The sequence below is a fragment of the Anolis sagrei genome, chromosome 5, assembly GCF_037176765.1.
Source record: "Anolis sagrei isolate rAnoSag1 chromosome 5, rAnoSag1.mat, whole genome shotgun sequence".
Taxonomy (NCBI): domain Eukaryota; kingdom Metazoa; phylum Chordata; class Lepidosauria; order Squamata; family Dactyloidae; genus Anolis; species Anolis sagrei.
In genome coordinates this window covers 80,274,661-80,300,744 of record NC_090025.1, presented here as the reverse complement: position 1 = coordinate 80,300,744, position 26,084 = coordinate 80,274,661, and the positions used below count along the sequence as shown (strand labels likewise).

The 26,084-nt window shown below is 38.3% G+C and overlaps 1 protein-coding gene across 5 annotated transcripts in view; it reads left to right on the top strand.

The window, feature by feature from the left end:
- N4BP2 (NEDD4 binding protein 2) overlaps positions 1–26,084 on the top strand; it is a 53,016-nt gene that overhangs the window by 10,308 nt on the left and 16,624 nt on the right. For 2 of the 5 annotated variants that reach the window (XM_067468799.1, XM_060778430.2), the window contains exons 2-9: positions 6,202–6,421; positions 8,201–8,471; positions 11,513–12,752; positions 15,298–15,425; positions 17,320–17,408; positions 18,265–18,341; positions 22,139–22,294; positions 23,150–25,410. In XM_067468799.1, coding sequence (XP_067324900.1) covers positions 8,252–8,471; positions 11,513–12,752; positions 15,298–15,425; positions 17,320–17,408; positions 18,265–18,341; positions 22,139–22,294; positions 23,150–25,410 — 4,171 coding nt within the window. In that variant the 5' untranslated portion in view covers positions 6,202–6,421; positions 8,201–8,251. Of the gene's footprint in view, positions 1–6,201; positions 6,422–8,138; positions 8,472–11,512; positions 12,753–15,297; positions 15,426–17,319; positions 17,409–18,264; positions 18,342–22,138; positions 22,295–23,149; positions 25,411–26,084 lie in introns of all 5 variants that reach the window. The other 3 variants (XM_067468800.1, XM_067468798.1, XM_067468801.1) reach the window with 3 other exon arrangements.

Genomic DNA, 26,084 nt, shown 5'->3' with positions numbered 1-26,084 from the left:
TTTCCCATTGAGAAGTTAGCATTGTGACTGTTGTTTCTGTAGGGCTTTGTTTTGGGCATCCTCAGATCGTCAGCATACGTGGCTTCATTGATGGTGTCCATCTATCTTTTCTTTGGCTGTCCACATGGTCACCGTCCTGCAATCTCCAGATGTAGTGTTGTTTGTGCTACTGGTGTTGGTTCTCTTTTCATGACATGGTCTTACTTCCGGCATTTTCTTGCTGATGGCTTTGATTCCTAGTTTTTGACGGATGTCATCATTTGGCACATGATTAAGAAGTTTCAAGCTAAGTGTCCATTTCAGCATTTCTATTTCCATTGTGTTAAGGGCTTGTTTGTGTTTCTTTGTTGCTGGCCAGCACTCTGCCTCATAGAGGGCTACTTGGCGGACAACTGTAATGTAGATCTTAGCCTTGAGTGGTTCAGGCATTTTTGAGTCACGCAGAATGGCAGTTGTTTGCCACCATTTCAACCATGCTGCATTTATTCGTGATTGTATATCTGGCATTGTGTCACCATCTATGGAAGCCAGTGACCTTAGGTATTTTAATTGGGTGGCCTTCTTTAGTGCTTGTCCATTAATTTGAATTGTTTTTCCAGTTTGAAGGCCACATTCTGTATACTCTGTTTTGAGTATGTTCAGTTGATGTCCATTTTGGCTGAGTCTATTGATCTACTTTGATAATCTGGATGATACGACAGTGTAGATCAGCCTAAAACTCCCAGGATTCCAGAGCATTGAGTCATGGCAGTTAAAGTGGTGCCAAACTTCATCTACCCCCATGTGAAGAATTTCATGTTTTAGAATTTCGACTTACTACCTCATCAGAGGAATGAAACAGTTACCCTTTTTGGGGGATTTTTTATCTTTGCTTGCTTTCTGTACATAATGCAAATAAATATTACAGTACTCTATTTTTACTGTAGGGTGTGGAGGAGTGGACTTTGTGACACCCTAAATTTTTGTACACGTCATAATGTTGAGGTGCTACAGGTTTCATGGCTTAATTGCTCTGACATAGATTTGTCTTGCTTGTTGTTGTTGCATGACTTCCTTGAAGGCTTTTCAACAGAGAGAGCTTCAATTAGGCTTTTCCTGCATAGCAGGGAGTTGGACTAGATGGTCCATGTGGTCTCTTCCAATTCTGTGATTCTATGAAGGGATATTCCACCTGAACATTAGGAAAAACTTCCTGATAGTAAGAGCGGTTCAGCAATGGAATTCACTGCTGTGGTATGTGTTGGAAAGCTCCTTCCTTTGAGGCTTTTAAACACAGGCTAGATGGCCATCTGTCAGGGTGTGTTGATTGTGATTTTCCAGCATGGCAGAGGGTTGGACTAGTTGGCCCCTGAGGTCTCTTCCAACTCTAAAATTCTATGATTCAAGTCATTCCCAACTTATCCCATGATTTTCTGGGGCTGAGAGTGTGTGACCAAAGTCACCCAGAGAGTTTCCAAGGCAGAACAGGGAATTTCACCCTGGTTTCCAGAGTCATAGAGTCTGTCCAGACAGCCAAATAACCCAGAATATCAAAGCAGAAAGTCTCACAATATCTGCATTAAAATGGGTTATCTTAGTCCACACTGCCATATATTCCAGTTGAAAGCAGATAATGTGTGTGCAAGGGGCTAGAGTCCAACAATTTAAAGGACTACACTACACTGACTCTCCTTGCTTTTCCTCATTACTTAAAGGCTACGGAGCAAGCTCTGATTGGGGGATACTGCTGTGCCAGTCCAAATAGAGTCACGTCACTGGAAATTTTGTCAATGCCAGAGTGAGGGCTGAAACGAATATCACCTGTACTAAAGGAACCATTTCCAAGTTATATTCTTCTTATGTGTGCGTGTATGTATATATTCGTGAATGAGTTCATTGGAGATTTGTTATTGTTGCCGTAATATACCTTCAAGATGACCCAAGTTTATCATGACCCACACATTGTCGGGGTTTTTTTATGAGGAAGGGAGATATATGTTTAGAGCTCTGATTCCCAGAGCGGGGAGTGATTTGATTTTTAAGGGGGGCAATTTGAGAATGAGTTACAGGCAGTCCTCAAGTTGCAAACAAAATCGGCTCTGTAGATTTGTTCTTAAGTTAAACTTGTCTGTAAGTCGGAACAAGTACATTTTAAAGTGTAAGCCTAATATATACAGATATAGATATATCTGTCTGTCTGTCTGTCTGTCTATCTATCTATCTATCTATCTATCTATCTATGCATGCATTCTTTGGATGTCATAGGGAAGGGTTAACACCTTTGTGGTGTTTGTTTTGCTGTCAGTGCCCTTGTTCAGAGGATTTTCCTTCACTTTCTGTCCCTATAAGAAATGGATTTTGAAAAATTTGGCTTGTTGTGGAAACAAGGGCTGGTGATAAAGCTTAAGTGGAGACACCTTTTCCCCATGAAAACAACACTTCCAGTAGTGAATTTCCCATCTGAGGGGTAGATTTGTCTCACCCCCATTCTTTACTATGAATAGTTTGTAACTCAGATGTTTGTACCTCAGGGACTTCCTGTATTAACCACAAGTGTTTTGCATTTCTGATGGTTCTAGGGCAGTGATTCTCAACCTTCCTAATGCCAAGACCCCTTAGTACAGTTCCTTACGTTGTGGTGACCCCCAACCATAATATTTTCATTGCTACTTTATTGCTACTTTGTAACTGCTACTGTTATGAATCATAATGTCAATATCTGATATGCAGGATGTATTTTCAAATCCCAAATACCCAATATGCCCAAATTTGAATATTGGTGGGGTTGGGGGGGGGGGGATTAATTTTGTCATTGTAGTTGCTGGGATTTATAGTCAGCCTACAAGCAAAGAGCATTCTGAACTCCACCAACGATGGAATTGAACAAAATTGGCACACAGAACTCCCATGACTGACAGAAAATATTGGAAGGGTTTGGACCTTAAGTTTTGGAGTTGTAGTTCACCTACATACAGAGAGCATTGTGGACTCAAACAATCTGGGCCAAACTTGACATGAATACTCCATATGCCCAAATGTGGACATTGGTGGAGTTTGAGGAAAATAGACCTTGACATTTGGGAGTTGTAGTTGCTGGGATTTATAGTTCACCTACAGTCAAGGAGCATTCTGAACTCCACCAATTATAGAATTGAGCCAAACTTCCCACACAGAACCCCATGACCAACAAAAAATACTGTGTTTTCTGATGGCTTGTCACCCCCTCGCGACCTCCACAGGGGTCCCAACCGCCAGGTTGAGAAACACTGTTCTAGGGGCCTCATAGACAGTATATAAATATATATTATGATTTGAACATTTAAAAAATTAAAATCAGAATGTATACAGCAGTCAGGGGGTGACAATGGAGAGGGTGAAAACTTCCTCATAAGAGAGGAGTGGGGAGAGCATAAAGTTAACTAGAGAGTTCATGAGCACAGAAAAGTGAGGCAACATTCATTCCAAACACCCCATTCTTCTCAGTGTTCTTTTAACATTAAAAGCTATACAAAAATGCAGAACGTATTTTTATTCTGCATATGATTATAGCAAGAAATGTGTGAAAAAATCCAAAGCACAATTATACTTTCATAGGTAAGTCAATATTTTTGTATGAATTTTTTTTAAAAAATTAACTATATAACAAAACTTGAAAAAAATTCTGTTCCTGGTGTGAAAGTGTTATTTCCGATTTAATTGTATGGTGCTTTTGCAAGTAGTTATTATTCTCGTATTTGTGGCTGCCACAAACTATGTTGAAGTGGTTGAGACTTGAGATATTCATTCAAAAACTATAGCAAAATGTGCTTCAAGATGTCCCAGAAAAACAAAGTTTTTGCAATTTAATAAACTTTTTCCATGTTTTTATGATAGAACCAATTAGGAAATGACATTTTTATTCCAAGACCAAAAATCGTATTGCATAATGTTATCAGTCACAAGAAAATTAACATCAGGTGACAGGATATTCTTGCATATTCTCAGCAGTACATTATGGTCTGTTCACATACATGCATGCAATCCATATCCTCCCTATCCCCCCCCCCCCCAAAGTAGTAGTATTAGCCCCTTTTCCCCTGTTCAGGTTGCAGGCAAACTCCTCTTGAATTTAATGTATTGTCGAAGGCTTTCATGGCCGGAATCACTGGGTTGTTGTAGGTTTTTCGGGCTATATGGCCATGGTCTAGAGGCATTCTCTCCTGACGTTTCGCCTGCATCTATGGCAAGCATCCTCAGAAGTAGTGAGGTCTGTTGGAACTAGGAAAAAGGGTTTATATATCTGTGGAATGACCAGGGTGAGACAAAGGACTCTTGTCTGTTGGAGCTAGGTGTGAATGTTTCAACTGACCACCTTGATTAGCATATAATGGCCTGACATTGCCTCGAGCAAACTTTTGTTGAGAGGTGATTAGATGTCCTCTTGAATTTTTAATGGCAGGTGAATGATGTTTTTGATTTCAGTGGAGTATAGGTGTGAACCCGACTTAGTTTTTTAGAATCCAAATTTGAAGGTAAGTATTTCTGAATTTGAAAAGGTAACCATCAGACAAATTCAGCATTTGCAAAGCTTGCTAAACAAGGCAGACCGGTTTTCCTTTTATATGAAGTGAAACAAGCATTTGCTGCATGTGGTTGCGAATAGATTCACTTGAATGTCTGAAACAGCCACTAGGTGGCAAACTACACACATTTTTCATAACCCCCTCATTCAGTTAGCGAACCCTAAATAGGATCATGGTCCACAGTTTAAGAAGCTTTGTCTTAGGCCCCTTCTACACTGCCATAAAATCCAGATTATCAAAAGAGATAATCCACATGATCTGCTTTGAACTGAATTATATGAACCTACACTGCCGTGTAATTTAGTTCAAAGCTGATAATCTGGATTTTATTGGGTAGTGTTGAAGGGGCCTTAGAGTTGCATAGTTTTTAGTTCAATTTCTTAACACTATCTGTCATTACAGTTTGAATAAAACTAAGGCATGAATAATAAATTTCTTATCAATAACAAACAGTACAATTTGAATTGTTGTGAAAATATTGATTTGCTCTTACAGATGTCCCCAGTGCCTATAAATATTGTGCATTCTCTCATGAAATATTTGTTTGCAGATCTGTAGACTGAATAGATGGAAACTAAGTATAGTATAACCATTCTGTTACTGTCACAAAGCAACATTATAGGCTACTTCCTAGCAACCTTCCACAGTAGTTTTGAAACCAAAACCTCTATTCTGGTTTAAATTACATTAAAAACAAAAGGGGGAGTATAGATTTACATGAAAAATGTTTGTTAATAGCAGCATCACAGGTTTTTTTTAAAACGACGGATCTGGATCAAACTTGGCTCACAGACCCAACATGGCCAACTGTGAATACTAGTGGGATATGGGGAGGATTGACCCACCATTTTGGGAGTTGTAGTTCTCCCACATCCTTATGCATTTTCTAATGAGAGCATTAATAAAAAACAAAACAAAAGGAAAGACTGACAAATTTGGTCCAGATCTGTTGTCAGCTGGGTTCAGTGCTCTTTGGATGCGGGTGAACTATAACTCCCATATGCCATGGCCAGTTACCACCAAACCCCGCCTGTATTAACAGTTGGCCACATTGAGTCTATGTGTCCAGTTTAGTTCAGATTTGATTCAGTGAATGAAAATACATCCCACATATCAGATATTTACATTACGATTAATAACAGTAGCAAAATTACAGTAATGAAGTAGCAACAAAAATAATTTTATGGTTAGGTGTCACCACAACGTGAGGCACTGTATTAAGGGGCCATGGCATTAGGAAGGTTGAGAACCACTGATCCAGATTATTTGTTTTGTAGTTGAATTATTCAGTTTTGTGTTTTGTTATTCCTCCTTATCTCTCTGTTTTTATGTGTTTACACACAAGTTTTAGATTGTTTAACTTGGGCAGGACCAACTGTTTATTAGATATTTTACTGTGAAGCACCATATACATTTGATGGCACTGTATAAATAAACAGCAACCGCAGTACCGCAACAACTGTACATTATGGACCAAATCTGAAGTGATTTTGGAGTTTAGGACACCAGATTCCTATAAAACCAGAATATGTTCTTTAAAGGGGGTTTACGGCCCTCAATTTTGCAAGCCTGTATTATAATCTGTACAAGTAAATTAAAATTCTGTTTTTATATGAGCAAATATGTTTTGACTTTTAACTGTTGCTTATTTTGCTTGTAGGTTAATGAATTCCAACACCAGGTTAAACAAATGAAGCAAAAGGCAGACTGAATTATTACGTTTCTCAGGAGGAGTTTCGAAAGGGATAATTGTCTGAAGTAATAGATACTGAAAAGTTTCACTCCGTATCATTGATTAATGCTCTTTCAAGTCATTAATCATAAAGAGATGAAATGTGGAAAAGAAGGGACCACTGAATCTTTTTTTGGTCGAAGTCAGAGTGAGTAAATATTTTCATATTCCTTTTATACTCTTGTGTTAAGATGTCACAAAGTTTATGTTCAATGCTTTAAGCATACAGTGTTTGTTCAGCATCCTTGTCCTCTATGCACCCTGTACACTGGCCATGGATCATGCATTCTGTGGGCCATGTGCACTTCTAAGGCAATATTTTAGGACATATCCAGACTACCATGCCGTCCAAATAAAGTCAAAAATTCTCTCAGAAGCAGTGATCTTCTATTAGAGTCAAGCATAGAAACCTGTGTGGAATGAGTTTTTATTTTTTAAAATTTGAAAATATACTAACAGTCGTTTCTGGTTTAAAAAAAAAAGCACTTTTGTTGGCGTTAAGTTTTGAAGCGGGGTTTGGCAATTGGCTCCCAGATCTTTTGACAGTGCCCACTCCTCAAGTTTAGGTCAGAGATGTGGGGAAATTTCCACTCTGTGTGACTTAATATACACAAGCACACATATTTATCCATAGTTCCCTGGGCTTTTTTATTGCAATCAATCACATTAGATGGGCTAAATATGAAGTTCCGACTATTTTAAGGAGACAACCATTGACAAAACCTAGTGCTCCGAATCATACGCTGGGAAATGAATGCACTAGTAAGCTTGCAGACCATCAAATGCATTTCAAACTGCATTACTTGGCAGAGTGGAAGTCAGCGTTCTTCAGTCATAATAAATACAAGCTGTCCAGACAAAATATGGTGTGCTATCTGTAGCCACTGACTCGCATCTATCCTTTAGTGAAGACTGATGTTCAAATAGTACTGAATTGGGTTTTCTCAAACTGAAATGAATGTAAGAAACGAGTGAGTAAAATTGATAATTACGATGGTGATACCTTAGGAAAAGAAAGGCAAATTGCTGACATTTTATATGTAAGCTACATCTCTCTAAAATGATGTAAAATATAGTGTTCTTTCCAGTTTCATCGTTTTAAAAAATGCATATGAAAATTTACAATTTTTTCTTGTTCTAATTGTTCCAGAAAGCTCATATCACTAGTTTAGGTAACATTATCTGTAGTAACCATCCCTGAAAATTATAAACATTGAACCCATGGATGGATGGTGTATTTCAACTGAGCGGTCTTCTACACTAGTACAAATTCACATGAAATTTGTGTTTAGTACACTTATTTCATGTGAATTTGGTGCTCTCACAGGGAGCCAAACCCCCTTCTTGGGGGAGGGGTGACACACATTTGTGCTAAATCAGCATCGATGCAAGTGAGCACAATTTGTATTTTAAAGAAGATAGCCAAGCTTTGTTAAACAATTGGAGAATTATCTATGTATATAGGCTGCATTTTCCTTTTTCAAAATTCTTAGACCAGAATATATAACACATAATTATTTTTGATAATACGCTGTTCTGCATGTGACACAGCTGATGTATTATATTGCTTTGTTCTATTTTGCAAATTGTACTATTGAATAATATTTTATAGGGCACATCTGAAATTTGGTCATTAAGACTAATGAAGAATTTGATACATGGTTGAAACATTTTTTCTATAAGACGGATTTCCCTCTTTAATTTACCTAAGAAAATCTGTACCTGGATATTTGTTCGATATTAGATGCTTTGTCTTTATTTTCTCTAGATTAGTTGTTAGGCTGTGTGTGTGTTTGTACAGAGTGTCATATAAAAGATAAATCATGATTGCATGTTTTAAAATACTTGTCTCCTCTCCACTCTAGGTTTTTTTTTATCTGGGTTTGTGTTTGTAAAAATGCATTTCTTTTGTTCTTGACATAACTAGCATCATGCAAATAAAAGAAAACACAAAGGAACATTTTTGTTAAGAAAGAAAATGCCAAAGAAAAAGAAAAACCTAGGTGTGAGCCCATCGAAAAAAATAAAAAACACAGAGACAATTCCACCTGAATTCATGTCCTCAGCATCTGATCAAGCAATGGTACAAACACCACATGGGACCAAGAAAGAGGAGCTCATCAGCAATCTTTCAGAAGTATTTTCTGATCTGGATCCCACTGTCATTTACATGGTGCTGTCTGAATGTGATTTCCAAGGTAAACAAAATTTTATCAGTTGTGTCATCTTGTGTGCTTAATATGGGGATGTGATTTTTCAGAAAAAAAATCCCTTACATTGATTCAGATCCAGTTCATTGTTTTTATTTTCCTTCTGTTTGATTAAAAAAATTAGTTGGTCTGTCAATATTTTAATAGCCCTCCTTCTAGCAAAGGCTGTTTGTACTGAAAGGTCAGATGTGGGTTCATTAATTCAATCCTGTGTTACTGAAACATAAGCCGTAATCTACTGTTACTAGAATTATTAACATATGACAGCTCAACAATCGGCACTGCTCTTATGCCATTCAGATTTCAGTGACAAATGTTTAGGCTTTTGGAAACAAATGCCTTTATAATTTTGGGTTTTTTATGCATGTTTAACCACAGAATATAAAAATGTGAAAGAGTTAATTACAGTGTTGATTCAGTGGAAAGCCCAGAGAGCCTGAAAGAAACTAGAATGATGAATCTCTGACAACCTTTTCTACCAGACAAGGCAAACTTTCATTTTCTATTAAGTGGTGGCACTACACATTCTAGGTTCAGTTTTGTTTCATATGAAGCAAGTTTTGTTTTATTAACGTGAAGACCTATGTTAGTCTTCATTATTTTTTTTCACTGGAGAGATAGTTCTAGACTCCTTATCTTCGATGGTTTTCAGCAATGTCACACAGAATCACCGTTCTTCATTTTTGAGTGATTTGGATTTCCAGTTGCATTTTGCAGCCAACACTCCTAATTTTGTTGAAAGAGTTTGCTCACTATCATAATTTACTTACTTGTTTCTCGTTTGTGGCAATATTTATTGCCTGTGCATTTTTCATTTATTTAACAGATGCTGTCAAGATTTGGGTTTAGATCATATGACAGCACTTCTTAAGTATCTTCTTCCTTTCCTCCTTTATTTGAGCAGTTAAATTTAGGTGTTATGACTAGAAAACATTACTATTTTACAAAAGTATAAAATATATAGTTATTATATTTACTAGTAACTTATATTTTTATTTTATTTGGTTATACATTCTGAATCCAACAGAGTTCCACCTTCATTCTCATTTTTTAATTTTTTATCATTTGTTAGATGTAAGTAATTGGTAACATTGTCATGATTGCATTTGCAGAACGATATATTATTGTTATTTACCTCTTATAACACATTGTATTGATTACATTTTATCCTTTACAGTTCTGTACATCTATTACTTACACCTATCCATTTTTCCCACTCCCTCTTCCTCCCCCCCCCCCCCTTTGGGAGTTCCTTAGATTTTCCTTTTCCTTTCACTCTGGTTATAACAGGGGTCCTCAAACTTTTTAAACAGGGGGCCAGTTCACTGTCCCTCAGACCATTGAGGGCTGGACTAAATTTTTTTTAAAAAAAGATCAAATTCCTATGCATGCTGCACATATCTTATTTTGTAGTAAAAAAACAAACAAAACAAGATGAGAACATATACAATTTTTAAAATGAAGAACCACTTTAACTCAACGTTATGGAATCCTGGAGCTGCAGTTTGATCTTTTGGCAGAAAAGGTGAAAGAGCTTAAAAAAATTTAAATTCCAGGTTTCCATAGCATTACGCCGTGGCAGTCAAACTGGCGTCAAACTGCATTAATTCTGCAGTGTAGATGCACTCTATTTTCCAGAGCCAACAGAAAATACTAGAGGTTTGGGAGAAATACACTTAGACATGTGGGAATTGGAGTAGCTCCTGCAATCAAAGAGCTTTCTGAACTGTCCCAACAATGGAATTCAACCAAACTTGGCATGCAGCGTGAGAGGGAGACAAAAAGAATGAAAGGTGCTCTGCGTTAGCAGAGCCAAGACTGATTCCACTGAGAGGGAGCCCTCCTCCTTGGCGGGCCAGATAAATGCCCTCAGCGGGCCGCATGTGGTCCCCGGGCCATAGTTTGAGGACCCCTGGGTTATAAGCTCTTTCCTCTTTAGTTCCTCGTTCTCCTTTGGATGACCATTCATATAATTTGTTCTCCTTTCAGTTAGGTAATCTTTGAGCCATTTTTAAAAATTTCCCATTTCCCTTCATCTTTCCATTATAAGGCAACTGTCGCTTGGGTAGCTGTTATCATATATTTTGCAATTTCGCTGGCCTTTATTCCTCCCATTACCTTCAATTTATTGGGTAAAGAATTGTTTTTGTTTACTTCAATTCTTCTCCCTAATAACTCCATCTTTTAATCTTTTTGTAGAAATTTTGTAGTTTTTCACAGTTCCACCATGTATGGATAAACCCTCCAATTCCCCCGCATTTATGCCAGCAAAATTTTGATATTTTATTTTTTGGTAATGTGGGCCATTTGAATTGGTGTAGGCCAGGGATCCTCAAACATTTTAAACAGAGGGCCAAGTCACAGTCCATCAAACTGTTGGAGGGCAGGATTATAATTTGAAAAAAGCATGAATGAATTCCTATGCACACTGCACATATCTTATTTGTAGTGCAAAAAACACTTAAAAACAATACATTAATTAAAATAAAGAACCATTTTAACAAATATAAAGTTATTAGTATTTCAGTGGGAAGTGTGGGCCTGCTGTTGGCTGATGAGATAGGGTTGTTGTTGTTGTTGTTGTTTTGTGCTTTCAAGTCATTTCAGACTTAGATTGACCCTGAGTGAGGGCTGTGTAAATGACCTTGGAGGCCTGTATCCGGCCCCTGGGCCTTAGTTTGGGGATCCCTGGTGTAGGCTGTGTAATTATGTGCTTATTGCAGGCACTGCTTTTGATCACTTGGTGTTAAAAAGTAATTTATACTAGTTCCTCAAATAAACAAACTAGCTTCTCATAGTTAGATCAAAGCACTGCTGTTTGGCCCTTATGTAGTTTTCAGTCTTCAGCTTTTTTTTTAGTTGGAGAATGGACAAAAAGATACTGAATCAGAGGCTGGCAGGATATATAGAGAACAAGGTAATCTTCAAAAGAAAATAAGTTATGTCTAGCCCTATGGTGTTCCTAATGTTTTACCAGAGAAAAGTCTTTGTATATCTTCCCACAACACTGATCTTTCTTTGTTTGATAGTGGAAGACACAATGGATTACCTTCTGGAATTGTCCACAGCTGCAAAGGATATAACATCCGAAGTCTCAGGTTTTGATTCCATATCTGCATCACTGGTTGGTGAAAATCAGCCTTGCTCTGAAACAGATGGCCAAAGTTCTGCTTCAATAAAAACTGTGAATGCTAGTAAAGAAACTGAGAAATCTTTATCATCTGAAGAACTTTTATCTTTGCTACATAATTCTTTGGGGGAAGATAATGTAGATTGTGAAATGAAGGATTCAGAAAATGACCAGATCTTGGATAATCTTTCTCTGGCTTTGTACTATAATACTCCTGACTATGTTAAGGAGTCATCTCAGCATGTAAAATCCAGTTTAGGTTATAATGCTATGCTTTCTTCACAACAAATGGAAACAGACAGTGAAAAATTAGAAAGCACCTTTACACCATTAAATGCAGATTGCTATAAATCCTCTGACTTGATTTGTAGAAAATCAAGTGTTCAGACAAAGGCTAGCCTATTAGATGAGATCGATACTTTTGCATCTGTTCCAGAGAACTGTAGTTTGCCTGCAGTAGTACTTGACAGTGGTGTGGCGCTTGAAGGTATTCCCCTAGTAGACAAGGAAGTGTCTGGTACTGACTCATCTCAAACACATAACATTTGTTCGGACTTTACAACTGAAAATGGAATACCAACTCAACTCCACCAGGAATTTGCTGAATCTGAGACAAGTGCATTTGATAGTTTTACTTTACAAGATGCTACAAACCAGGCACATGCCATGGATGTGCATCAGAGTCCTAAAAATGCTGCTGTGCCTGATATCTGTGCAGGATCTGGTTTAAAATTCACATCTTTTATGAATGTTGACCCAACTCATCAGATGTGGAATTCAGAATTTTCATTGCTTCAGAAGCAAGCACAAGGGCCTATTTTTTATCCTACATTTTATCCTCAGACTACAAATCATAGCTTTGTAACGCCAGTTGCAATCAGCCCAGGGAAGTGGAGACCTTCTTCAGATTACAGAAGTCTTCGAAAAACATGTATCCCTCAAGCATTCTCTCAGTCCTGGGACAACAGCTCCTCTGTACCAAAGGTATTGGGAAATAAAGATGGAAGTCAAAAAATGAATTTCTCTCAAGTCCATCCACTTGTTGGTTATCATGCGGTGAGAAGAAAGACTCCTTTTGCAGGTCATGTCCTTGTTCTTCTTAGAGGGGTTCCTGGATCTGGCAAATCATATTTGGCAAGGTGAGTTACTATTTAGGCTGCATACTAAAGTATTATTTTCTCTTCCTCTCTCGCTCTTTCTCTCATTGTGGCTTTGCATTAAGTGTGCATACATGTAAGCCTGATTCCTTCCTAACACTAATGTTCAGGTCCTCTGCAAACCGGTTTCATCCTCTATTAAATGAGATCCATTTATTTATTTATTTATTTACAGTATTCTCACCCCACTGGGGACTCAAGGCGGATTACAATGTACATATACATGGCAAACATTCAATGCCATAGACACACAACATATATAGACAGATACTCAGAGGCTATTAACTTTCCAGCTTCTGGCCACCAGGGGAGCTGTCGCTTCCTCATTCTTTGCATACTTGCATACTTCCTGGAGATTTTTTATGGTCTCGTAGATCAGCTAATTTAGCTTTTCCACAAAGTGGTACCTAATTTTCCTACTTGACAGATGCAACTGTCTTCGGCCTGCAAAGGTCAACAACAAGCTACACAGTTTTGGTCGGGAGCTCACTCCGACCCGGGCTGGCTTCGAACTCATTACCTTTCGGTCAGTAGTGATCTTAATGCAGCTGACTCCCAACCACCTGCACCACAGTCCTGGTGCCATTTGGTGCCATACCTCATGTAAAACAACACCATGAGACAAAGGATTGCTCCGGGTGAAGGAATGGAGAACAACATTGTGATAGATCCCTTGGAACAGGCTGGCTCCCATACTCTAACCTCTAGGAATTATGCCACACACTGTGTCCTTGTTCCCCCAGTTATTTCCTTGCTGTATTGGTTAGTTCGTCTCCAAATAACCTCTTGAATGTGGATTTGTGGTTGTGTTGTTGTGTGTGTATGCATTTTTTTGGTATGCATGACTCCAATTCAGGTTTGATAGCAATATGTAACACTATTTTTGTTCCAGGGTTATAAATGTCATTTTCTAATCGGTTCTATGATAAAGACACGATAAATGTTTATTAAACTGAAAAATCTTTGGTTTTTTGCGGGACATCCTACAGCACATTTTGCTATAATTGTTTAATGAATATCTCACAGAGTTTCAACTAATTCAACATAGTTTGTGGCAGCCACAAAAATGAAGTTTATGGAGTGTAACAACTACTTTTAAAATAAACACCATACAATTAAACAAGAAATAACACTTTCAAGCTAGGAACAGATTTTTTAAAATTATTATTTTATCATGGTTCAATACATTTCTTATACATTGTTTGTTTTATAGCAGATACATATTATTCAATACAACCTACTGTACTTTAACTTTTGGCATCTAGTGTTATTTTTCTGCTTATACATATTATCTATCCATCACCGCTGTGCTCCCCTCCCCCCTCCCAAGCCACAGCTTTTATTTTATTTATTTATTTATTTACTGTATTTATACCCCACTCTTCTCAACCCCGAAGGGGACTCAGAGCGGCTTACAGGTTATGGCAACATTCAATGCCGCATCATACAACAAATAATAAATATAACATATCAAATTATAAAACAATTAAAACATATAAATGCAATAAAACATATTAAAAATAGTTTTAACATATCATCTGTCCAAAATTTCAATTCTTCTTATGGAGGTAACTTTCCTTCTTTATTTTTTAATCCTTTTTCAATAATTTTTCTCCATACATCATCAAAATCACTTTGTTTCCATATATTTCTTTTAACTTTTAATATACCTGTCAGCATATCATTTATCGCCAATTTCCATACTTCCTTATACCATTCCAGGAACAGATTTTTTTAAATTTTGTTACACAGAGTAGTGAACCAAATGCAAGTCTAAGACAACAGCACTATACATCTATTAAACACAGTAGGGGGGGGGGGGGAACCTAATCCATTATTTAAGATGCCCCAAACTAAGGGATAATTCCCCCTTCTTTCTCAAGTCCAAACATTTTTTGCTATAGCTCCAATCCCTGTTTCTGTCAGCTCAAAGCCCTTTGATGTGTTCCATTCGCTGCTGAATGAACACACTCTTCACAGCAACCCTCCACCATGCTTGTCTACCTTCATGTCAAGTCTGCCTAGTGCTTCCTTCACAAGCATACATTCTTAAGTCTAGCTCCTGATTTGTGAGACACGATTGTAGGGAGCCAAACTTCTGATTTGTGTGTTCCGACAGAAGAAGGTAACTATCTCAGGTTGGACACCCTGATACCTGCTTGCACTTTTTTTGTATGACTGCTATTTATTATTATTTATTTATTACTTGCACTTATTTACCGCCACTCTCAGCCCTAGGGCGACTCGTGGCGGTGAACAACAACATAGAAAAGACAATTTACAATAATCAGAACAGTACACAACAATTCTACTACTACATAACATATACTTATTGGAAGGACAGGAATTGTTAGAGTAAGACTACTCATGTATCACTGATGCTGCCATTGTAAAAAAAAAAAGCAGTTCATTAGAAGTAAGTGTGTTGTGTGTGCATGCTTCTTTTGAGTTTGGGTGAAAGAACTTGTTTTGAGTTTAGGAGAAAGCCTGTGGTATCTGATTTGATTTGTTTCATAATTTTGTACAGAGCTCTGCTTGAAGATAATCCTGGTGGAATCATTCTTAGCACAGATGATTATTTTTACCAAAAAAATGGGGAATACCAATTTGATGCTAACTGTTTAGGAGAAGCACATGAATGGAATCGAAAACGAGGTAAGTGTAGGTATAATGGATATCGTAGAGGAACAACATACTGCTTAAATATATTTTAGAGAGGTAGCTGTGTTATTCTATTGAATTTCCAGAAGGATGGCTGTGTTGTTCTGTTACAGCAAAACCAGCAAAGAATCCTGTGACATCTTAAAAGACAAAACAAATTGTAAGTGAAATAAACCTTCATGGATATATGTCATCAGATATGGTGGACTGGAGTCCACAAAAGTGGAGGCCAAACAAAACTTGTTAGTCGTTCAGGTTCAATAATATATTTTGTTGTTTAAGCATGTTGATATCCATGTATAATAAACTTCCTTAGAATTCTTTTGCCAAGATCACATACTCTGGTCAATAAAAAATTCAGAAGACACTCTGTTATCTCCAATAACACAGATCCATGAGTGGGGACTAGGAAAAGAGTACATTATACATAATGATTCAAAATAGCAGTATGCATTCTCATACATCAAATAATGTTTTTAAAGGTCAGTATTGAAAATCATTACGTAGGTGAATGAGAAAATCCATAAATACAAATGATATGAATTACGTTGAGGGTATAGCGGTACTCTCATTTCTACTTATGCATTTTCATTAGCTTCTGCAATTTGCTTTTTACTATTATCAGTGTTCATATATTTTATATTTGATGGATATACTGATTCCAAACATCCCATACACTGTGACCAAAAAGATTTTTTTAATCATGTCGGGAGCAATTTGAGAACATACTGCAAGTCGCTTCTGGTGTGAGAGAATTGGCTGTCTACAGAGATGTTGCCCAGGGGACGCCTGGATGTGTTGCCATCCTGCTGGGAGGCTTCTCTCATTTCTCTGCAAGCTAGAGCTGACAGGCGGGAGCTGACCATGTCTCGCGGATTCGAACCAAAAAGATTGCGTGATCATGAAGAAATATTTTAAATGAATAAATAAAAAAATAAAAAGGTATAGTGTAGATGAAGAGATGGTGTAGTGTTAGTGAAGTTATGTTTGATTCTCAACTCCTTGCTTTTTATGATGGTTGTGTCACATAGGCAGGGAGTAGATTTATTAGGGCATCCCAAAAATAGGTTTTAAAAAAAATTCTAGAGAAAGAGGGAACCGTTTTTAATAGAAGGCTTCATAATTTAATATGTTAGAATCTGTGTAGAGAATTCCTAAATAATAACTATCAGGCCAGAAGGAGGAATAGCAAAACAGTGTAAAGGGAAGGAAGAATGGAATTATATATTAATGTTTCCAACCCAAGAGATGGGAAGTTACCCAAAGGGGAGGGATGGGAGGAAGGAAGTTATTTTGCAAGGAATAAGGTTTTTGCAAGGAATAAGGATTTTGCAAGGAATAAGAAGCAGCCCTTTATTAGATAAATCTGTTTTGCTGTCATTTACAGACTAATCGGATGCAATATATTTATATTTTCACAGTAAAAATATCTGATCAGGAGTTCATTTAGCTTAGCTTAGCATCCTCATTTAGCTTAGCTTAGCATCCTCATTTGCAAATTACTCTTTCATTCATTCTGAAAAATGTAGAAGCAGGACAGGAAGACAACAGCTTCTTACACTGATACTTATAGGTCAACAAATTGTTGCATACAACATTGACAAAGCAGGTTAAGAGTTTTAGGAACAGAGGAATGACTAGTTAGATGGCTCATTATTATTAGCTATCCATGAATTTGTCTAAATTTCATGTAAAACCTAATCCAGCACCACATCATAATAGTAATTTGCATAAATTTCTGTGCTAAGATTAATTGGGTAGAATAAGAATATAGAAATGACATTCCATTCCAGGTTATCTTTCTGTAATTGCTTTTAAAATAACATCTAATGTTGCTTCTATTGTCAAAAAAAATTACACTGTTTTAATTTACCGATATATTTTTCAGCCAAAGAAGCTTTTGAGAAACGGATCACACCCATAATAATAGACAACACAAACACTCAGGCTTGGGAGATGAAGCCTTATGTTGTTTTGGTTAGTATTCAATAATTTAGGGTTGTTGAACTAAAGCATTTAAAGTTTTCTATGTGCATCATTAGGTGGCATGGTACTTTAAACATATGATCTAAAGGACCATAGCGCCAAATGAGATAGGATGTGGGTGAATGGACCCTATGATGTCCACATGACACATGGAGCCCATTCACCTTTAGGCCCTCCAAGGCCACTTAACATAACCTTATCCCATGTTTTAAAAAGTTCGCTACACTTTGTGGTAATGTAAACAGTAGGGTGAGTTCTGGTTCAGAATCAGCTGTGGTTGCTTTCTCTTGGCTCGGGCAGTCTGGAGAGAGGGGCTGGCACTTACTGCCCGTCTAGTGTTGTCGGTAGTTGTTACTCATCTCACCAGAACTGACACAGAATTGGGAAAGGAATAGACAATTGCCTGTCAAGATTATGTTTTTATAAGACCAGAAATGGAGTAATGATTGCACATTGGTTAGAGGGAGCATCAGCTCAAATCCCATTAAATGAATCCTTCGATATCTAACACTCAGAGAAGCAATCATCCAAATCTTATGTTCACCTGTTTGGAAACAAGAGCCACTGAATCAGTAGGGCTTACTTCCAGATAACTATTTTAAGCTTTGGTTTTGGAAGCAGTCAGTGAGACAAGACATATGTTAGGAACAACCATAACCTTTGAATAGACATATTTGTATAATACGTTTATGATGAGGGTATTTGTATAATATAGTTATGGGAAAACAACAGTGTTAGGAGCGGAGGCATGACTAAGTAGATGGTTTCACTTTTAAATTGTATTCTTAACTTGATGTTTGGGGAATATGGGAATTCAGTGACATGTGTGTTTCTATACTTTTCTTAGTCGCAGCAACACAACTATAAAGTTATATTTCGTGAACCGGATACTTGGTGGAAGTTTAAACCAAAAGAACTGGAAAGGTAAATGATAGTAATACTGATCCCTTATGTTAAATTACAACTTATGTAAGAAAGACTGAAGTAGTCTCAGTTTAGAAAGGGGCAGCTTTTATTGAAACCAGATATGTTAAGTCAGATTATGGGGTTTTTAAATCATTCTCTCAGTTGTTCTTGCTTACCTCTCATGGGATTTTATGAGATTGCTTAGAGCAGGGGTCCTCAAACTTTTTAAACTGAGGGCCAGGTCACAGTCCCTCAAACTGTTGGAGGACCAGATTATAATTTGAAAAACAAAAATGAATAAATTCCTATGCACACTGCACATATCTTATTTGTAGTGCAAATAACACTTAAAAACAATACAATAATTGAAATGAAGAACAATTTTAGCAAATATAAACTTAATAGTATTTCAATGGGAAGTGTGGGCCTCCCTTTTGGCTGATGAGATAGGATTGTTGTTGTTGTTGTTGTTGCTGTGTGCTTTCAAGTCATTTCAGACTTAGGTTGGTCCTGAGCGAGGGCCGGATAAATGGCCTTGGAAGGCTACATCTGTCCCTCGGGCCTTAGTTTGAGGACCCCTGGCTTAGAGTAATCAATTAGTGAAGTGCATCTTTAGTTTCAGTAGATAATTCTTTAAAAGACTTAAGAACAGACAGCATCATTTTGGGATTGTTCTTGCATTAGACACTTTCAGACTTTTGACACTTGAGGCTCAGGCCAGTTTCTTTAGTCTACCTTCAGCAAATTGTCTTTCTTAGTTAAGAAAGTCAAATGCTGTGAATCAGCCAGATATAAACAAGTGGATCAACTCAGGAGCAATGTCATTCCTAATACTACAGGGTGAGGCAGCATAACTTCCTTTTTTCAAAACTTAATAAAACCCATTGTATGAATCAGAAATTTTTATTTTTATTTATAACTAGCTTGGGGACCCGGCGTTGCCCGGGTTATTAGAGAAAGTGAGTAATGGCGGTTCTGTATGCCAAGTTTGGTCTTTATTGGTCTTTGGATAATGGCAGCATTATTTTCAGGAAGTGAGTGAAGGTACTTGAAGTCCCATCATCCATGGGCCATCCTCCTACAAACAGCAGCAGGATATAGAGTGGGTCATGGGGGCTCTGTGTGCCAAGTTTGGTCTTTATCAGTCATTAGATGAGGGTGGCAGTGGTTTCAGTAAGTGAGTGAAGGTACTGCAAGTCCCATCATCCAAAGTCCATCCCCTTTCAAACTGCAGCAGGATGTAGAGTGGATCATGGGGGCTCTGTGTGCCAAGTTTGGTCTTGATTGGTCATTAGAAGAGGGTTACAGCAATGTTTTGAAGGGAGTGGAGGTACTTGAAGTCCCATCATCCATGGTCTGTACTCCTCCAAACTGCAGCAGGATATAGAGTGGGTCATTGGAGCTCCATGTGCCAAGTTTAGTCTTGATTAGTCATTGGCGAGGGTCTCAGTGGTCTCAGGAAGTGAGCAAAGGTACTGCAAGTCCCATCATCCATCTCCAAAGTTTTCCAAACAACACCAGGACGTAACGTGGGTCATGAGAGGTCTATGTGCCAAGTTTGGTCTTGATCCGTCATTAGATGAGGTTTGCAGAGGTCTCAGAATGTGAGTGAAGGTACTGGAAGTTCCATCATCCATGGTCCACCCTTCTCCAAAACTGCAGCAGGATGTAGAGTGGGTCATGGGGGCTCTGTGTGGCAACTTTGGTCTTGATTGGTCATTAGATGAGTTTTGCAGCAGTCTTGGGTAGTGGAGGTACTTGAAGTCCCATCATCCATGGTCTGTCGTCCTCCAAACTGCTCCAGGATGTAGAGTGGGTCATTGATGCTCCATGTGCCAAGTTTAGTCTTGATGAGTCATTGGCGAGGGTCTCAGTGGTCTCAGGAAGTGAGTTAAGTGACTGCAAGTCCCATCATCCATTGTCAAATTCTTCCAAACAGCACCAGGATGTAGAGTGAGTTATGCGGGCTCTCTGTGTAAATTGTGGTCCTGATCCATCATTGTTGGCAGTATAATGGTCTTAGGAAGGGAGTGCAGGTATTGCAAGTCCCATCGCCCATGGTGCATCCTCCTTCAAACTGCACCTGGATGTAGAGTGCACCATGGAGACTCAGTGTGCCAAGTTTGGTATTTATTGGTAATTGGATGAGGGTTGCAGTGGTATGAAGAATTGAGCAATGGTACTGCAAGTCCCATAATCCACGGTCCATCCCCGGCCAAACCACACCAGGACGTAAAGTGGGTCATGAGAGGTCTCTGTGCGAAGTTTGGTCCTGATCAGTCTTTGGATAAGGTTAACAGCGGTCTCAGAATGTGAGTGGTGGTACTGCAAGTCCCATCATTCAAACTGCAGTAGGATGTAGAGTGGGTGATGGGGGCTCTGTGTGCCTATTTCGGTCTGTATTGGGAGTGTTCTGACACAGCCCCCGGCCTTTCCTTTCCTCTCTTTCTCATCTCGGAATGTTGGATTTGAGGCTGGCCAATCAGAGACCATATGCAAATTTCCTTCTGTCATGCCCGGTTTCTGCCATGAACCCTCTTCTCCACCAGGGGCTCCTATTGAAGCTGGCCAATCAGAGATGATATGCAAATAGCACCACAGCGGCAGCCAATCAGAACGCTGGCACATACACCTTCCGCCCTCCGCACCTCTGTCCTTCCCATACAAACAAACACTCTTCTTTATTATATATATAGATATAGATGTAGGCGCATACCTAAAGTTTTATTTTAAGTAGTTTTGAAGATCAAATTAGGTAGGTGATGTCCCCCATTCTCCATACACTGAGTAAACCGATTTCTGGCATTCGTCATGACTCTTGCTAGTATAGCAGGCGTTATGTTGGCAATTTCTTCCTGGATGTTGGTCTACAAATCTTGTAGGGTCCTTGGATGGTTCACATAAACACGGGATTTCAAAAAACCCCATAGGAAAAAATCACAAGGGGCCAAATCTGGAGAGCGGGCTGGCCACTCCAAATCCGCTCGAAAAGTAGGCCTCAACGGCAAAAGCACGCTCCTCACTGTTCCAACGCACGATGGCGACTGAACTGTGTCAGGACAAAACTTTATACTCCCGCCTCTTGAACGAGACCACTAGCGCTCCACTACATCTTCAACCGACTGAATGGCGCGCATTTTAAAAAAGGAAGTTATGCTGCCTCACCCTGTACTAGTCTTTCTTATTCCTTTTATAATTTTGATGCTATTTTCTCCCTGCAGTCCACTGCTAATAAGAGCTAAACTTGATATTGCTTGAAAATATCAGTGAGAAACAATTCTGTGCACCTTTTGTTTCCTTGTTAAAATGTCCTGACTTGTAACCATGGGCTTCTCAACATTTGAGAATGTGTCATTAAACTGTCATATAGAAATTGATAACAAATGTGTTTAAGTATTTGATCAGTTTAGAACTCAGCTGAGGGCCCTTCCGCACAGCCATATAACCCAGAATATTAAGGCAGAAAATCCCACAATATCTGCTTTTAACTAGGTTATCTGAGTCCACACTGCCATATATTCCAGTTCAGAGCAGAAAATGTGAGATTTTATTCAGCTGTGTAGAAGCATGAATTAATAAAATAAGTATTTTATCAGAAGTTATGAGAAACCAATGAGTTTATGTAATTTGAAGTTTTGCAAATTTCTTCATTTGCTTACTTGAGCATAGGGAAAATATTCCATACCTGCTTTTGAACTGTGATGTCAGAGGAAGCGACTTAAGCTAACTAATTTCTTCACATATTTCAAATATGTTAAGCATATGCTTATTATGGTATCACAATCTCAAGTATTCTATTTCTTTTTAATGTTTAGGCGAAATATTCATGGTGTGTCTAAAGAAAAAATCAAAAAAATGTTGGAACGCTATGAACGTTGCCTGACGGTTAATTCAATTTTGAATTCTTCAATCCCAGATGAATTGAAAAGTGCAACCTGTGATGAAATTCTTCATCAGAAAAAGGAACTAGGGTAAAATGGATATGTTTCATGGGCCTTTGGAATAACAGTGGATGACAGGAAGTTCTATCTAAGACTTCTTGGCATATATAGTCTCCCTAGATGGCAGTTTGTGAAAACATTGATGTTTAGAGAAGTGTAAAATAGCAGAGTGCCTAGTCATGACACTTAAGAACACACAAATGATCCACAGGATAAGCTTTAAAATCTTTCCTGTGCCCAAACATTTTTGTTGTTGTCTAATACACGTTATCAGGACTACTTTCAGAGATTTTTATTTTACAATCATTGGTCCATTTGTTGCTCACCAGTATTTTCTGATTTGTCTTTTTTTCATTTGGAGAAATATCCTGTTGAACATATGTTGTACATTTTAGGTTTTTGAATCTATTTTTTTTCAATATGGAAATATGTGTACACATTTCAATAGGAACATCTAGACCAGTGGTTCTCAATGTGTGGGTCCCCAGATGTTTTGGCCTTCAACTCCCAGAAATCCTAACAGCTGGTAAGCTGGCTGGAATTTCTGGGAGTTGTAGGCCAAAATACCTGGGGACCCACATGTTGAGAACCACTGATCTCGACTGATTGAAAAATCCCAGATCATTTTGCTGCTTTCTGCTTAAAATAAAATAAACCAACCTGGGCAGCTGGCATAAAATGTTTATGTTCACATGAGGAGCTGTCATAAAATATTCTGAGATAAAATGTCTACAGATGTCCAAAATAAAACAGCAGGAACAAAATCTAGGACTTTCTGGTCTTTTTGATCAGTCTGGGATAAAGATGATATTTAGCAGAGATGCACATGGTAGAGATAATTACAAAAACAAAAAAGACAACTTCCTTTTGTTCTTTCACTTACAGGAAAGAAATTGTACATTCTTATGGGGGAAATGCAGAACTTTTTATTTCACCTTTAAAATGTCCAGATGACAAACATTTCTCAGAGAAAGCTGCAGTAGAAAATCAGAAACTTAAGAAGGAAAAACATGACACTACATATAATTTACAAGAATGCGGAGTCCATCAGGATGACTTGGGTATTTACACCTCATCCAGGAAAGACAAAATTGATTCTTCTTCTGAAATGGAAGTAATTAGAAGTGACATCACAATATTAAGGGGAAAGGCACTCTTGGATTCTTGCGTCAATGGAAACATTCAGGAATGCAATAACAGTGAATTAAAAGTTCAAGTAGAAGCAAGTCAGTCCACTGGAATAGTGATAGAAACAAAATCAGAGAAGCAATTTACGGACTTGAGAGAGTCAACTTTAGACAAATCAGAGGTGTTCAATTTTGTGGGAGACTGGCCAGTAGAACAAACTATGGGGCAGAGGGTGAAAAGAGCCAAGAAACTTGCAAAGGATCACAAAGAAGATAAAGACGCAAGCATGACCAGTTTGGGCTCATTAAAGAGTCAAAAAGATGGTGAAAAAATGGGCCTGATTGATATTCTGAAGGAAATGGGGCTTTCTGAAAATAAGGAGGATGACAGTCACCAAGCCTCTGCCTCTATGTCTGGAACTGATTCAGAAAAAGATGCAACAGGATGGCAAATAGAAGGAGACTGGTCTGTTCAAAATTCTCTAGGACAAAGGCAAAACAGACAGAAAAGAATATCTCAGAAAATTCTTAATGAATCAGAAGGGATTACAAGTAGTCAGTGTGATACCAATATAAATATTCCAAACACAGGAGTTAGCCTTTCAGGAACATCTGCAAGCATTGGCGAAAAGAAGGAAGGTTTTCAGGCATCTGATAACTCAGTTTCTGACACCGTTTATGAGAAGAAGCCAGTGCAGAATAAAAGAATACGGAAGCACCATAAATTAGCCCTAACATTTACCAATAATTTGACCCTTAGCAAACCAGAAGAACAGTTGGCTTTGCAAAATGAGCTGGAGCAGAAACCTGACGAATGCATCATGATAGAGACCAGCAAGCATTCACAAACAGAACCTCGTGATTTTGCTCTTCTTTGGAGGCTTGAAAGGAAAATAGTAGTTTCACAGGATACCAAAGTTTTACACGGCAGGCTAGATGGGTTCATACCAAAAAGTATTGATGCTACCTCAGATTGTCCAGAAAAAATACCTTATAAAGTAACTTATGAGAAAAGCACATATGTGGAAGAAAGTGAATTTGTCAGTGTCGATGAATCTGAAAATCTAAATATTTTGTGTAAACTCTTTGGCTCCCTTTCGTTTGATGCACTAAAAGATTTGTATGAAAGATGTAACAGGGACATTGATTGGACTACAGGAATCCTCTTAGATTCCGATGCAAAGTTAGGCAAAGATGATGAGATTGAATGCTTGCAGAAGAGAGGTACTCAATCTCTTAAGTCTGAAGAAAATGTTAATTGTGAAGGTGCTGTTGCAAACTCTGAAGAGACCAAGCAAGAAACGGTGGATGTGACTTCTAGATTTACTCCAAATTCTGAAATAACGAGTAACTTAGTTGATAATGGACAACATATAATGAAAGAAGCCTCCAAGGAAAATACTGAAATACCCAACTTGTTAGCAAATGTGGTGATTGCTCCCTCAGAAGGAGACAACAATTCCAACCAAACTCTTCCAGAAGCTCTTGCAGAAGAAGCAAAGGAGGAGGAGGCACCTCTCTTAGATCATATGAAAATACATACAAAAGAGATGTACTCTGTTTCAGCGTTAGTAAATGAGCAGCAGAACATCACTGTACACAATGAAAAGAGTTTGTGTGTTTCTGCGATGGTATCTGACAATCTGAATGGAGGCTTCAGCGCTTTGAAACCTGCTTTTGATATGGTATCAGATAATACATCTTCAGAAGATCATCAGGAGTACTCAGCTGTAAAAGATACACATGTTCAGGAGACGTCAGATGTAAGACAAACAGAAAAATTGGGAAATATTGGAGGCAGGTTTGAAGAGCACAAAGAAATAAAACCTAAACCATTGTTTTCAAAGGAAGCAGAAAGGAAACAGAACAATATGCCTAATCAAGAAGCTGACACAAGCAAGATACAGAACTCCACACCTGCGTCAAACCCTGTGAAAATAAATTGTTTGGAGCTGACCTTACCTCCAGAATTAGCCATTCAATTAAGTGAAATATTTGGACCGGTTGGTGTTGATTTAGGTATGGTACCATAAAATATTACTGTTTTGTTCATGCCCATATTTATTACAAAGTAGGAATTTGGATGTGATGACACAATTGATGCATTGTAACAGAAAGCCAAATGTCTGAGGGCTTTCAGAGTAGGAAGCAAGTACTCTTATCTCAGCCATGGAAGGAGAATGGTGGGAGTAGCTTGTATATTGGCCTTCTTGCATGCTGCTGAGAGTGATGGAGATGAATGCAGCAATTGTTTTGAATCTTTGCTGGAGCCAAAGTGGGAGGGGGGGGGAGCTTTGCTACAGAGCAGGTGATTTCTCTTTCCAATCCTTTCTTCCCACTATAATTTCTCCAGCAAAGTAAATAGTGATATGTCCAGCTCCATCCCCTGAGAGCATGTGGGAACTGTAGCTCATTCTCTCTTCTTCCTTCTTCCGTCACAATGATGGAGGGGAGCAACCTGTAGCAGTCCTAATTGGCTGACAGCCAGGATGCTTTATTGTCCTTAAACCAGCCTGGCACCATTCATCTCATGTCGGTATTTCCGTATCTTCAAGTACATTCCAATTTTGTCCTCCACCCCATATGCATGAATGACTGTCATTCACTTATGCCAGTGTTTCTCAACCTGGGGGTCAGGACTCCTGGAGGGGTTGCGAGGGGGTGTCAGAGGGGTTGGCAAAAACCATCAGAAA